Consider the following 15,457-nt stretch of genomic DNA (forward strand, 5'->3'; position numbering starts at 1 on the left):
AAAAATTGCTCAATGTCATTAGCCCTGGTTAAATGTTTGACTACCCTTCTAGACACTAATCCAGTATGAATCAGTTTGTCCTTTTGTCTGTGTGATAAGAGATGTTCTACAAGCCTCTGCTGGAGCCTCTTTGTCTTAGTCATTCCCTTATCATGTCACCTCTGATGGAAACGGCTTTTCTCCTCTGCAAAAGCAATACCTGCCTTTCTTACAGTGTGTGCCCCGGAAGGGAAGACAGACACATCCCCTCCTTAGACCCCAATAAATAGCATGCCTGGTCAGACAGCAGACAATGCGAGGTGCCTGCCACCAGCCCGGCATTAGGCGTCTGACAGCAGCTGCCTCCCCATTAGTGGCGAAAGATATTTAAAGAGCCGTAAAAGGCAGGGAAGGCTGCTGGGGGCCGCGCTCGGGTGTCGCCCCCAGGTGCGGGCACCGGGGGAAGGGGGTGGGGATCCGGAGGGCCCGTGACCGGGCTCGGTCCCCACCCCGCCGCTGCCCCCCCCCGCGGGGACCGTCGGTCGCCCAGGGGAGGGACGCAGCCCTGCTGCACTCCCACACACACCCCGGACCCCCCCCCTCCCCCCCGGATCAGGCCCCCTTCGCGCTCGCGCTCGTCTCCTGGCAGGGGCGCTCGTTTAAGGCACGGGAGGACTCCCACTCAAAGGAGTAGTTGTAATAGCTGAGCTATCTGCATTGGGTTGTTTTTTGATGTTTTTAAAATTATTTTTATTTTTTAAGAGGGAGGGAGGGCAGGACACTGCCTTGCTGCTCTGTTATTAAACCAAAAGCTAAATAAAGTGAAAACTGCTACAAAGGTGCTGTAGTTTTGTTCCTTTTTTGTTTGTTTGTTTTTAAAACAGAAATAAAAATAATTTCCGGTCAATAAAACACGCAGGAACGTTGCAAATTTAAACTAATAGCCTCCCTCCTTCACGGCTGTCCCTTCCGTTTACAGTCACACGTGTTACCGGCACTCCCGGGGGACGGGCAGCCGGGGACAGCCAGCGACGCCGGGAACAATAGCTGGGAGCCCCCGCGGTGCCGGGGGGCGGCCCGGGCCGGGCGGAGGGGGGCTGCGGGCATCCCCAGGGTAGAGGAGATAGCCGTGAGACTTGTGGCTCAGCCTGACCACGGGGTGGTGGGGTTCAGGTAACTCGCAGGCTGCTCCGAGCCCACCTGCTGGTGTTTCTCTGAGCTTCATCCCCACACAGTTTGCACGGGAAAGGGGAAGGGAAAAAAAAAAAAAAAAAAAAAAGAAAAATTGCTCTGCTCTGAGCACACGCAAAGCCTTGTTTTGTTACTGTTATTATTATTTGGGGGACAAGGGGGAGTTGTGTCCTTAATCTGAGCCTCCCTGCCCTCCCTACCCCTAGATGCTGTGAAAGGAGAGCTGTTTCATTTCCACCATACAGTACACTTTGTCTAGAGAGCATTGTTCGGACAAGCAATTCCTGATCCCTGATGACTACAAAATACGATTTATGTTTCCATCAGAGAGAGACAGAATATTCTGATGGCTTGAAAGTCGGGCAAGAAAATCTTATATAATCAATCCCTTTTCAATACACACACACCCCCACACATACACGCAGCTAGTATAGGAGATAACGCCCGCACCGATTGTATGTAAAATAAATATCATCAGCATGAAAATTAACAATAGTCATCTTGATATTTTTCATCTCTCTCCAAAGAACTACAGTAACACAGTTTGCGCCTTTCCTAGCTTGATGTCATCATTATCATCATAATTTTTTAAAAAAAGAGCTTAAAGAGCATGCATTTTTTTTAGATGCAACAAGAACAGATATAGTAAAGAGAGCTTGTAACATCACAACCACAACAACAACAGCAGAAGCAACCTCTGAGCCCGAGGATTTGTCCGTATCTGAACTGCTTTTACTATCAATTGCAAAATCATAATAAGAGACATGATCATAATCAGAAGAAGTCAAAACACCTTGGGTTTGTTTCCCCTCTCAAATAAAAAGGCAGTTTTCCCGATGATCACTGAAATTATAATGACAGTGATTGATTGGAGGGCTTGCAAAGGAAAAGGAAAAAAAGATCATCATTGGTCCCCTTTGCTCACTTGGCACAATAGAAATTGACTGTCTCTCAAAGAGCCATGCACCTAGTGCTATTTATAGCCAGGGGCTGTATTGGAAGATACCATTAAGCTTCTCCTGGGCAGACAGACAGGGGTGTGGGTTGGATGGGAGGAGGGGGTTTAGCCAGAATAGAGGCAAAAGCAGTCCCCCACCTCCAGCCTCCCCAGCACACACACACATCCACACACTCACACCCCACCCCCTAGTCTGGCTGGGAATTTGAACTGATCCAGCCTGTTTAAACAGAAAGGACAGATCTTCAATGTTAAAAAAAAATAAAAAAAAATCAGATCAGACACAGAAAGAGAGATGGAGAGGGAGGAAAGTGTGTGTGTGTGAGAGAGTGTGTGTGAAAGAGAGGGAGTGAGAGAGCGAGAGAGAGGGGGAGAGAGAGAGGGAGAGAGGGAAAAAGAAGAGGGGGAAAAAGGAAAGAATATTTTCTTTATGTATATAAAGATGGCCACATTAGCAAACGGACAACCAGACAATACCAGCCTGAGTAGCAATCACAGCAACCCCAGCACCAACGGGCATATGAATGGATTAAATCATAGTCCCGGAAACCCATCCACCATCCCAATGAAGGACCACGATGCCATTAAGCTCTTTATTGGGCAGATCCCCCGTAACCTGGACGAGAAAGACCTCAAACCGCTCTTTGAGGAGTTCGGGAAGATCTATGAACTGACGGTGCTGAAGGACAGGTTCACTGGCATGCACAAAGGTGAGTTACCTCCTGAACTTTCCTGGGAGAGATCGGGAGAGGAAGGCAGGCTCCCTCTCCCTCTCTGGGTCTCTCTTTCTCTCTTTCCTTTTGATTTAATTTAATTTTATTTCATTTTTGGTTGGTCCAGGGGCAGAGGTGGCAGGCTGGGGGGGCAGGGAAAGAAATAATAGACCCTCCTGGAAAAAGAAGAGAGAGGCAAGGAAGGGAGTCATCTCCGTTTGGTTTATTTATTGGTATTTTTATTTCTTTCCCCCCTTTTTTGGGGGGTGAGATGCTTCCACTTGCGGAAGCCGGGGCGTCCAGGCGAGTGGACGAGCGGGCGGTGGGGCGGGCAGGAGCTGTCCGCACGCCTGTGGTGCTGAAAAGAGGAAGAGGATTTCTTTATGAATCTTTGGGAGCCGCACATTTTCCACCCGGGGGTGTATGTGTGTGTGTCCGTGCGTCTGTCCGTATGTTTGCGCGGAGCTGGGAAGACCCTATTTTACAGTTGTTGTGTATCTGGCACCGGCGCCTTTTCTTTTTCTTTCTTTTTTTTCCTTTTTTTTTAAATTTTTATTTTTACTGTTGTTACAATTATTATTTGCAGTCCACTCTAATGCCAGAGGCAGAGGAGAGTGAGTTGCTGTGGGTGGAGTATTTCATTTTGGTTTTGTTCAGCGTGGGAACAGGGATATAAACAACAATAAAAAAGCCTATCTATCTCAAGCGGAGGGGTGGTGGTGGTTGGTGGTGTATGAAAAATCACAACGTGTGTGTGTGTGTGTTGGAGAGAGTGAACTAGAAGGGATGGGTTGCAGTTTAATTCCAGAGGGGAGAAGTTTCCAAGCAGGCACATTCCAAGCACTACTTTAATGTGCCCTAAGTCCATCCCAGGAACTTTTTAGGTTTTCTTTAAAGGCAGTGGAGACATACTCCCCATGCGATGCCTCACTCGCTCCATCTCTGCCCAATCCTTTCCCTGCTTAGCTTAGGCTCTCCGGAAGTGCATTTCAGATTAGATGATGCTGCGTTTTGGGGGTGGGGGAGGGTGTGTGTAGTGGGGGAGATATGCTCAGATCCTCAGGTAGGAAAGTAGGACTCAACTCGCAGGGAGGAAGTTGAAGATAATTTGCATGGTAGCCCTGCTTAGGAGCAGGAGAGACCCAGGAGTGAAGTGAGCCACTTTATTAACTCAGGTTCTGTATATATATGTGTGTGTGCATGTGTGTTTATTTCATTAGATATGTAGTTATGAAAAGAAGAGAGGAGAGGAGAGGAGAGGAGAGGAGAGGAGAGGAGAAGAGAAGAGAGGAGAAGAGAAGAGAAGAGAAGAGAAGAGAAGAGAAGAGAAGAGAAGAGAAGAAAGAGAAAAGAAATCATAATTGATTGGGGTGTGACTCCAAATTTAGTGCAGGAGGAGAAAGGGTTTTGCAGGGGGCCATGGGGGAAGTGGAAGTTGCATCTGTTACAGGAGAGGTTCAGTAGCAGTGTCTACTCCAGATTGGTGGACTCCTGGCAGGGAGAGTCACTGGTAATGGCATTACTGGCTTCCCAGCTTTTCAGATGCCTTGGTGAGTTGTAAATCTTGAACTGCATGTTTAGCAGGCATCTCTTCCCCCTTCCCACTCACTCCCCTCCTTTCTTCCACCCTCAGGAAATGCAAATGAAAATATACCCTGACAGTGCAAAGTACCAGTTTCACACAGGCTAGAGAAAATGTTCAAGGCTCAGGGACTGGGGACTCAGTCCAAGTTATAGGATATTTATTCCTTCCTTTCTTGCCAGTCGCTCCAAACACCCTTCTCATATTTACAATGATCAGTGTAGACCTTTTGAACCTTGCTTTCTTTTCAGACTAGTTTCCTGGAAGCCACATCAAGGTCTGATGGGCATCATTTAAACATGACATCCATACTATAATAATTATTAATAATAACAATAAAAATAATAGTAAGAAGCACAGGGAAGGAAAGGTCCTGGGAGGTTTTGTCTAATAGATGAGGCATAGTAAGAGTAGGCACTGAGCTTGTGTGTGCACGCATGTATTTGCAAAAATTATCTAAGGTTTCTGTAAAATAAAAATAATAACAATAAAAGCTGCACTGAAGATAATCATTTGACATAGTGTAGAGGAAATCTTTGATCTAACACCTCGATAAAGCATTTTTGTGGTGGAGGGAGGTTATTTTGATTTGTTTATGAGATTTTATTCTTTTGTTATGTTCTATCTTAAACCTGTAAATAATCAATCTATGAGCTAACTTTAATTTCTATTTCATAGATGTGAATTCTTCCTCTTTCAGTTCAGTTTTTCTTTTACTGTATGCCTGTATTCACAGAGACAAACTCAGGAAAGGGAGGAGGGAGGGAGAGAGAGAGGGATCATTTATCTTGCTTGGATGTGTTTAACACATATTCCTGAATTAAGCAAGATACTAACTTCATTTCCCTTCATTTCATTTCTGTTCTAAAGCTGCAAGTGAGGAAAAAAGCCAGGTGTGAAATCTTGTCACCTCATCAAACCAAATTGCATGAGTTCATCTTGAAAGAAACAGTCATTTTTAACCCCCTAGAAGTTTTGGACTTTGGAAGGAAAAATGATGATGATAATTGTTATTTCGCAGGCTAGGGTTTGAGTGAAGCTTCAATAGACACCGAGCTGCCAGCATTTCAGAGATCAGTTTTATTTAGTACATCTGAGAAGAGTTTGAACTCCTTTCTAACGATGCCACTGATTTATTAGCTAATCCTGATAAAAACGTGCCTCTGGCTACCTGGAAAAAAATTACTTTCTTGCCAGTAGTGATTAATTACTATTAAGTCAAAAAGGATGATGGGGCTTTGAAGGATGAGGATTGTGTTTGGCTTTTTTTTTATTATTTTATTTCATTTTATTTCATTTTTAATCTATATTTTTCTTTTCCCTTCTCTAAATGCAGTCATGTGAAGCATAGTATTCACTCACATCTCCTTATTCTGTCTTTGCTTTGCAGGCATAGGTGAAGAATTGCATAAAGATAGTCCAACTTGGCTCTCAGGGATAGGATTGGCAATATGAAACCCAAGATGCTTTCCATGAGTGATGCATAATGCTTATACATTAATTGATCCATCACTCTCAGTTGATTTCATTCCTAATCCAGGGGATGAGGCTGTGGCAGTGGTATACCCTTGAAGGGTTAATAGTGGGCTGTAGTTTATTTAAGTGGATGGAGAGCAAACCTTGTGTGTGGAGGGGGAGAAGGTGGGTTTGTGTTGGGAGGAGGGAAGAGACAGGAATTAGCTTAAAGTAAAAACACAGCAACCAGAGTAATTTCAGGTGTAAATCCATTGAAATGAGAGCACAGGATGTGTATTCTTGAAAATATTATGAAGAGATCCTACTGTGGTGCTCCTGTACAGCAGAAGGAAATTGAAAATTAAGAACCTGAAGATAAAGTACATGGCTATGCCCTCCTCCCAAAAAAACTATTGCAAAAGGAGAGCGAAGTCCCAGGTTCTTTCACCAGCAGCCCCAGCCGATACCAGGCCAGATACCAGGGAAGAGGCAGGGGAGCACAATTCTATTGCAGACATGCAAAGAGAGAAAAGGGTACAGGGAAGCAGCATGTGAGGGAAGGCGGGAAAGGTTTGCCAGATCCCTGAGAAAACAAGCTTTCATGGCACAAGCATAGCTGCTGCATGTTTCCCCCATCCTCACTTCTCTCCACACAGGGCAGGAACAGGCTTCTGCTGTGGTACTTTGCTCTAGGGTTGGGAAGAGGCTGCATGCTGAGATCCTTGGGTAGAAAACTACCCAAGCTCAGCCCTGGGCTGAGCTGACCTACCCATGTGCTCACACATATGCACACACATATGCACGGAGTTAACTAATCACAATTGAACAATTTAGCAAGCCATTCATTCATAACTTCCCCCCTTCTTATCTAGCAGTGGAGTATACTTAAAGGCTGAGTTACTGGGAGACGTAAAGGTTAGTGCTCTCAGGACAGCCATATTATAATGCATTATCTTTGAAGTCATTTAAGGTCAATTTAAGTGGCATTTAGTATAATATTTATGAATTAATGTAATCTAAATATAGGACTGTCCCCATAGGTTTAAACAGCCTTTTTCTGTTGAAGCTTGCTTGTACTCATGGCCTGGAACGTGTTTTAATTTAAAGCACACAGGTCTCCATAATATTCTATTTAGGAAGTCAGAAGAAATCAATATTCCACACTTAACTGAGATTTACTGAAACACATGTGGGTGAGTGCACTTAAAGAGTGAAGATAGTCTGCAGTGGGAAAGCAAGAGTCTTCCATAGACCTGAGAGCTACAACATTCTTTCAACCCTTATTTGGGGGGGGGGGGGGGAAGCACACAATCCCCCAAACCTCCTGGAAATCCACCATTGCAGTCCCGTGGTTAGGATGGTGTTCCTACCTGACCTGAACCTCACTTGATAAGCATTCAGTGCAGCTAGAAAAATGCTGTATGAAAAAAATAGTTTAGTTCTTTTGCTGCTTTACCTTCTCAAAAGTATAAATAATTTAGAAATTTAAGACACCTCGGGGGTAGGTAAACAATGCTTCCATTCATTATACTCTGTTCTGTTTGATTACAAAGATAGATGATAGAAAAACTAAAACCTTGTTAAGTATGTTTATGAAGGTTTTGGATATCTCAGAAATTCAAAGGTGCAATGAAAATGAGCGTTCAGTTAAGATGGTATATATGTATAAATGTATGGATTTGTGTGTGTGTATACATACAGAAAAAAGAGATGTATACACATTCATGCATATAGCCTTTGGGAAATGGAAATTTAGTAGAAAAGAAGCACAATGCAATACAGGTGCCGAATAAACTCCTCCCTAATTGAAACATAAGGCTTGCCTGGCTGAAAGCAACACATACAGCATTTAGCATGGTAGTAAACCAAACAAGTTTTAGGGAGGCAAATGCACAAAGAAACTGGAATAAAACAGAGGAGGCTTTATGCCTTAGATCTAAAGAACCACCCTTTAAAATAATCAAAATGCAATTGGATAGCTTGATGGAAGAGAGAAGAAAAAAAGCAACCTCCTGTACGTTATAATCTCCTGTACAGGTGAGCATGCATGTGTATTTGATAATTTCAAACAGATAGCCCAGATGATTGCTTCATAAATTAGAGGGCTATATGTTAACTCTTTTTTCAGGGATCTGGACATGGATTCTGATTTCTAAAAGCAGCTGCAGCCAGTTATGATATTGTTACAGTTGTGTCAGCATTTCCAATGCAAACTCCAGTTTTCTGGGATCTCTCGCTTGGCTGTTAAGTTTTGCACTGAAAGCTGTTCTTCAGATAGCCCCACTACCATATCAACTAATCATCCTTACAAGAATGGATTTGTTTTAAAGTTACATAATGTGGAGAAAAGAAAGAAATTCAACTTTGTGTTTCTAGAGCTTTTGTTTCTTTTCTTGCCTTTCTCCAGGTTAGACTTATATTTTCTACACATTTATAGATTATGACTGGTTTTGTCTCTCAATATTTACATATACTGGTGCCCTTGGGCATTTTAGGGGAGGAAAAAAAGGTACTTCTTTTTTTCTTAAAAAAAATAAAATAGCGACAACAACCAAATTTCATAGCATTTACTTGGCCAAAAGAAGGTTTTAATTAAAGGGTGAATCAGGAGCTTACTATTTTCTGAAATATAACAATAGAAACAGGGGACAGTTTGTTTTTATTTTATTTTAATTTTTTCCTATATTCAGCCAGAAGAGATCAGGAATGTCAGCACTGAAGTAGGGGGAAAAATTAAGCATCCTTGTCACCTTGGATGAAAAGCGTGGTTCATCTGGTCCCGTATCCTGCATCGGCCAGTGGCCAGTGACGCAGACAGGTCTTTATCAGAGGATTCAAATTGCATAGTATAATAAAAGCCAGGCAGCTGATGGAATAGTCTTTTGAAAGAAGTTGTCAGAGAGCATCTGGAAATTTTGCTCGGGTAAAGAGTGAGTGAGGCTGTAGAAAGTGCTCAACCGAAAAGTGGATTGTACCTGTCAAGGAGGGCAGGCAGAGGACTCCCTATGCATGGTGGTCAAGAACTTGGGGCAGAAGGGGCTGGATGATCAAGGAGGGCCTACCCTAGCCTTAAGAGCTGGCAATACGCAGACACATTTTTCAGCAAGATGTCAGGGTGTTTTTTATCATGCATACCCCGTGTGCATGCATACCAGCCGCACTGACCTGACAGACCATAATGAAGCTAAAGGAGCTGTTACTGTCCCTCCCATCAAGCAAGTGTGAACCAAGGTGGGTTTATGCCACAGGCACTAATGATTCCAAGGGAGAAAAAGTGGGGGAGATGACCTAGGCTGTTGGGACACTTACCTGCATTTAAAATAGAGAAAAAAACATCAGATGCCCAAAGACTCACGTAGGTGCTGGCTATAGCCTTACAATAATATTCCATAACAGCAGGATGCTGCAGAGCTCAGAATGACCTGTCCACCAAGTGCTGTTTGGTTTCTGCCCCATAAGAGTTTGCACTAAGCAGGTGAGGTGTTAAGTGAGCTAAGCTGAATCCCGGCCTTAACAAACAGGCTGGTGTTTCATTAATCCCAGCATCATCTTTACTTAGGGAGCAAAGGCCTGTTGCCTGTTTGCTGGGCAGAAGTCAGTGAGACTTTTGCCATCACTTCAGTGGGTTCACATTTGGAAATCCTGGTGCGGGCTTGCACTTACTTGATGTTTCATATTCCCTTTAAAATTATGGATTGTGGATTTACACAGCAAACCACAACACTTGCAGCTAATGCTACCAACTTCTAGGCTTGCTGGCTTGTCCTTTAATTTAGCTTGCTTTCTTTAAGTGAAACTAAAACTAAAACAAAGCTGAGGAACTGACAAAAATCAGACCCCTGCCACATTTCTCATTCACTCAACTGTTCCACCAATGCCCAGATGACTGTTCCTGGGGTTTGTCATGGCGGACTGACCCTTATGTATTAAAATCTGCAGTGGAAAAAGGGAATAATAATAACCATGGCGAGCTAAAGTTATGGCTTTTCTTCCACCGTTGCTTTACTGACTGAGCTGGGGTATATATTATAGGGGCCTCTCTCTCTGTAACTCCTGAAGATGCATCATCACATTTTGGGGATTGCAGGATCTATTGAATCACTTTGTCTGTGCTGCAGTGCTTGGTGTGGGCTGGAGTCAGAATGTCACCACAGATATTGCATTTGTTTGCTTTTGTCACCGTGAGCCACAGCCTGAATGCACACACATGTGAATGCAGCTTTTAATGTGCATTCATTATGTCCAACTGACATCCCCTCGATGGAAGAGAGGGCTTATTATTGTCGGTCCTTAAAATAAAGATGGATGAGAGCTTTAAACCTCTCAAATGAAGTGCCTTACCATACGTAGTAGCTAAAAATAAATCATATACGTCCATCTATTCCATGTAAATGAAAGGCAAGACATATAGATGTCTTAAGTTTGTCAAGCAGAAGCAGCCAAAAATATTGATCGAGGCAAGGGGGAAAAATTGATAATGAACTGGACTCCAAGAAGACTTTAATTGACAGTGACTTCTGTGAATCAGCTTTGGACAGTATATATAAACTGACCAGGATGTAACTTTATTGCAATGCACTCTCCTTTAATTAATTGTCACCTTTGTTAAGACTGGCTACAGATCAAAGGTTTAAAGTTACTTAACAGGCTCTTAGACACAAACCCTTCAGGTGCATTAGAAATATCCAACAGCTCAGCCAATGAGGCATGCAGATTTTGATCTACCTCACCCGTATCTGTTTATTTCTCCCTCCTTTGTTGAACATGGACAATCATTGTTTAACATTAACTATTTCATAGATGGCTTTATTGGCAATGTTGATGCTTCCAGGGATATATAGTTGCTGGTGAGAGGGGCCTTTGCTGTTAGGCCTCTCAAAGTATTTTGGCACCAGAGAGTTGATTACGGTTTGATAGACCAAGGTGCAGGGCAGACACAGTTTGTAATGCAGGCTATTCTTTCCCTTTTACCTGATTGAGGTCTGTAATTTCCTTATATAAGTCTGGAAAATATAAAAAGACATAGTTTGCATGAAAGGTGCATCCAAGAATGAACTTTTATGTGAAATGTGCAGAGAGATAGAAGTGTGCCTGCCACGTTTGTATATCACACACACACGCAACCATTTATTATATGTGCATATTAATGAAAACATGCATTCAGTAGAGACAGGCTGATATAGGTCTCTAAATAATTCCTTTCTAAAAGACAGTACAGAGATCACACTCTTGCATGAAAGTGGCAGGTGACTTAACAGGCTGTTCCTGGAATTATATGCAGAGTTTAATATGATACATAGCTGTTTGTTCATTATACTAATTTAATGATACAGTCACACTTAATTAATCCATCTCTGTTTTATTTGTGCATTGTGTCTGAGTCTCCAAAATACTTTTAGAGGCAACCCAGCTGACTTCCCAATGTGCTGGGGCAGATAACTCTGGACATAAAGCTTCTTCAAACAGAATAAAAATGGAGCTTTGCAGACACAGTTGGTCTGATGATATCTGACCGCATATTTGGCCTGTTTCTAATTCAAATGCCTGTGTATATAATACACAGAGACTGTGTATGCATGCACGTATCGAAAGGGCAGACTTACATTTGCACATAGTTCCTCTCCTTTTCAGTCCCTAAGGATAGATTCGCATCACATAATATGCATCACTCACTGCAAATGCACATAAATATCTTTGTCAGATTCAGTAGCTTCTTGCAGGTAGATGTATAAAGCAGCATCAGCCTAATAATATCCCTATAAAACAGTGCTTCCTTCCTAGGATGCAGAGGGATGAAGGTTATCAGAAGATCAAAAGAAAGAAGTACTTGTAGAAATCCCCTGATTATGTTTCCTCTCTATAATGCTCTAATTCACTATTTGATCAATTGTAAAAAGGCCAATGCTTTAGGAGGGGAAAAAAAGAGTATTTGGTTGCTAGATGCTTGAGGGTGAGTGAAAATCACACCTAAAATTATATGTAGCAATACAGTAATGAGCTTATTAATACTTCTTTAAGGAATCTGACAGCCCTATAGGAGAGATTCAGTTCTGTGAGCAAATGTCACAATATAGATATTGCTTATTAAGACTGTCAATAGCCTAGTTGACCAATCTAACCAGAGACTGTATAACGTACCTGCTGTTAACAGACAGGGAGGAGAACTATGAAGAATTTACAGAATTGCCCACATGTAATATTAATAATATTGATTGATTCTAATAATATAATAAGGTAAAGATGCATTTCTTTGAAATGGCGCGTGGGGGGGTGGGGAGAGAGGGAGATACCTTTGCTGAGTATATTGAATTGGCTTGCACCACTTCGAAAGCTAACCCAGAGACAACTCAGTTTTCTTGCCTCTTACAGGCAGGGCTCTGTTCCTTGCCCATTATTTCACATGACCCAGACAGAAAAATGAGATACATCTTTCTCTAGGATCGGGTCTTTGCCTGGAAGCAGCAGAGAAGCCAGAGACCTGAGAAACTCAGAGCAGCCAGGACCACTTTGATCAACCAGTTCAGTCCCTGTCAGAACAGGATTAATCCCAGAGAGCTATTTTTCAACACAGCAATGCAATGAAAGCACTTGATTTATTTTATTTTTTCACTCCTTTAGCAGCATTTAATAAATGGGGGGAAAAAGAGGGTGGAAGTAACATATATTCTATGATATGCATAATCTATTATTGATGGGATAGGATTTTGCAGAGCAGCTACAAACCTGCTCCAAAGTCATCAGGAAAACTCTACCTTGCCTGCAGCAGTGTTTGGATTGGGCCCTAAATTACGGGCAGTTCTGCTAGATACCCGATAATATGCAATGTGACTGCCTTAAGGTTGTTAACTCATCTAAATACAGATACACAGACCTGCTTGCTTCTGAATTTCCTAACTACTCCCTCTTCAGCAATAGGCTGCCTTATCTAGGTATGCTAGTTCACTCCTTCCGCTATACTGTTCAGCTTCAGTGTCTCGTTCCAGTTTCCATATGGTAGTTTCAAGATGGTTTGCATTTCATTATGCCTTTTTTCAGTTTACAGGGTGAGTGCTTTTCTTTTGTGAGCATTTAATTGCTTTTAAAAGTGATTTATTTGATCGCATTCCATCTTCAATAATACATGTATGAGGATGCAATTTTTCACCCTCTTTTATAAATACATATTGTTGTTCAGTTATGCTATTCTGTGGGTTTTGTTCTGTTTTGTGCATTTGGAGGGAGTCTGGTAATTTTTTTGCTTTGTTTTCCTTCTCCCTATCTTTTTTATTATGTTTTGTGTTTTTTTTTCTTTTAAGAAAAAGAAATCTCATTCAAGATACGGGGAATAAATGAGAAAAGTAGGAGTGGAAGTGAGGAATGGGCAAGACAACCAATGAAAATCCTTTGGCAAAGTCTTTAAAAGCATACGATTGCTGCATATTTATTTGCAAGAGTCTGGATCCAGCCAATTTTGATACCAAAGAAAAGAGTATCTTACAAAATATTTAACTCCAAGTTTAGTCATAGACAGAAATGAGAAAAAAAAAAGGCATAGAAACACTGGAAGGAAATTAACATAAAGATCTTGCAAAAGATAAGGGTGATTGATAGAGTGGTGCTAGGTTTTAGATTCTACAATGGGTTAGTAAAAGTTAACACCAAATTAAACAAACAAATAAACAAGAAAATCAAGCATTGCCATTCCTTCTGGATTATTTGCTAGTGGCTAATACACCTCAGAGATGTCCCTTTTAAATTGCTGTCTGTGCCTGCAGCTTCATTCAAAGGAAGGGCATTATCTGTTGGGTGAGGGCAGTCAGTGAGGACGCCTGGGTTCTAATCACAATGTGAATAATTACTCAGTAACACTCTCTGATGGAGTCACTTAAACTCGGTGCCTTCAGGCTTGATCTGAAACCTGTTGAATCAATGGAAAGATTCCCATTGGCTCCAGTGAGCTATTGATCTTTCATTTCCCCATCTGCAATATTAGGCCAGTTGTATTTTATTTTATTTTATTTTATTTTATTTTATTTTATTTTATTTATTTAGGAGGGAGAAGTTAATGGCATAAATCTTACATTTATTTTTTCTCAGTAAATGTTTTGGTGCATCTCTGATGACAGATGTGTTACATCAGAGCCCCTTTCAGTGCAGATCAGGAAAACATGCTTTCAAAAAACACATGGTGGAGAGGTGGAAAGTTAGCTTTGCTCATTTCACTTGTAAATGCATATTTGTCCCTGCTTTGCTAAGAAAGGGTCAATGGCAATTTTGCCAGTTTTCTTTGTGTGAGTAGGATTCAGCCTATGATATTCTCTGTCTACTGGAATATCATCATTCACTGATTCAGGATCTTGATTGTTTATTTTTTTTTCTTCTTTTAGTGAATCACATATATACTCTTCATTGTTATGGCAACTGAGGGAGCTGCAAAGCTCAAGGATTTAATGAAGGGCTGCATCCCACCTTTCTTCTCTAAGGCCTGATCCAAACCTATTTTTCGCAATATGATTTGGATCAAGCGGAAGGTATCTGCCTTCACCGGATCAGTAAAAAGAGCAAGTTCCCTCTAGACAAGTGTATTCCCGCCCTCAGTATGGGCAGATGGAACTGGCAGTCGTTGTCCATTTGCTGAGGACCGACTCAACACTCTCTGAAGTCAATAGTTAGACTCTGACCCAGCCTCACAAACAACAGACAGACACAGCATCCTTAAGCAGGGATGTGAACATCCCTGACTTTGGCAGAGCAAGGTAGTCCAGAAGGGAGTGTTCATTGCTACTACCCAAGAAGTAGCTTATTGTGGGGAATAAACAAGATTCCAGTGACCTTGAGTATCCAGTCACAACAAAATTAATTTAGAAACTTTTTCATTTAAAAGGATGGTTTCAGGTGATCTCCTACAGTGAAGATCTCACAACCAAATGAATCAGGCTCCCTTTTTTTTTTTATTTTTCCGGTTACAGTTTTAGTTAGTTCATCAATAGCAATGTATGTGGGGGTTTTTTGTGTGTGTTTCCATCCCATCTGTGCTTATGTCTTATGAAATACATGGAGGAGCTGGAGTGTGCATGTGTGTATGTGTGTTTGTAGAGTCTATTATGTAACCCCTAGTCTATTTGAAATCATCACAGTGCACTCAAGTCAATGATATTCTGTCAAAGGCAGAGAGGAAGCATGAGTGCAGTGTAAGCGTGTGAACGTGATGCTGTTTGATTGCCTGAAATCCAACTAAGTCTCAGTTTCAAAGGCTCGGGGGCAGCAGGGAAAGTATTTGTTTAATTATTTATATATTTACTCAGCTTTACTGACAGTGTTTGCAGATGTGGGGAAAAAAAATTGAAGATGGAATGTTGGGTTCTTGCTTGGAGGGGAACGTATGTTGTATTAGCCTCAATCTGTTCTCCCATATAACGGCTGCTTTGTGCTGTTAAATGATCATTTGTTACCGACCAGCTCATTGAAAAAGGCCAGAGAGGTGCTGGTAGAATTAGATTTTATGAGTTTATTCATAAAAGGCGTTGCACAATAGGATAGGTGTGTCATTCCCCTGTCTTCTCCTCTATGCTGATCCAGGGACAGGACTTCTGGCAGCAG

The 15,457-nt window shown here is 41.9% G+C and overlaps 1 protein-coding gene across 34 annotated transcripts in view; it reads left to right on the forward strand.

Annotated features, from left to right (window-relative positions):
• Window positions 1–473: 473 nt before the first annotated feature.
• LOC128902031 (CUGBP Elav-like family member 4) overlaps window positions 474–15,457 on the forward strand; it is a 684,112-nt gene continuing 669,128 nt past the window's right edge. For 30 of the 34 annotated variants that reach the window (XM_054184335.1, XM_054184348.1, XM_054184338.1 and 27 more), the window contains exon 1: window positions 2,559–2,838. In XM_054184335.1, the coding sequence (XP_054040310.1) occupies window positions 2,559–2,838 (280 nt within the window). Of the gene's footprint in view, window positions 496–2,489; window positions 2,839–15,457 lie in introns of those variants that run through there. The other 4 variants (XM_054184349.1, XM_054184355.1, XM_054184357.1 and 1 more) reach the window with 3 other exon arrangements.

The sequence above is a fragment of the Rissa tridactyla genome, chromosome W (genome assembly GCF_028500815.1).
Source record: "Rissa tridactyla isolate bRisTri1 chromosome W, bRisTri1.patW.cur.20221130, whole genome shotgun sequence".
NCBI classification, from domain to species: Eukaryota; Metazoa; Chordata; class Aves; order Charadriiformes; family Laridae; genus Rissa; species Rissa tridactyla.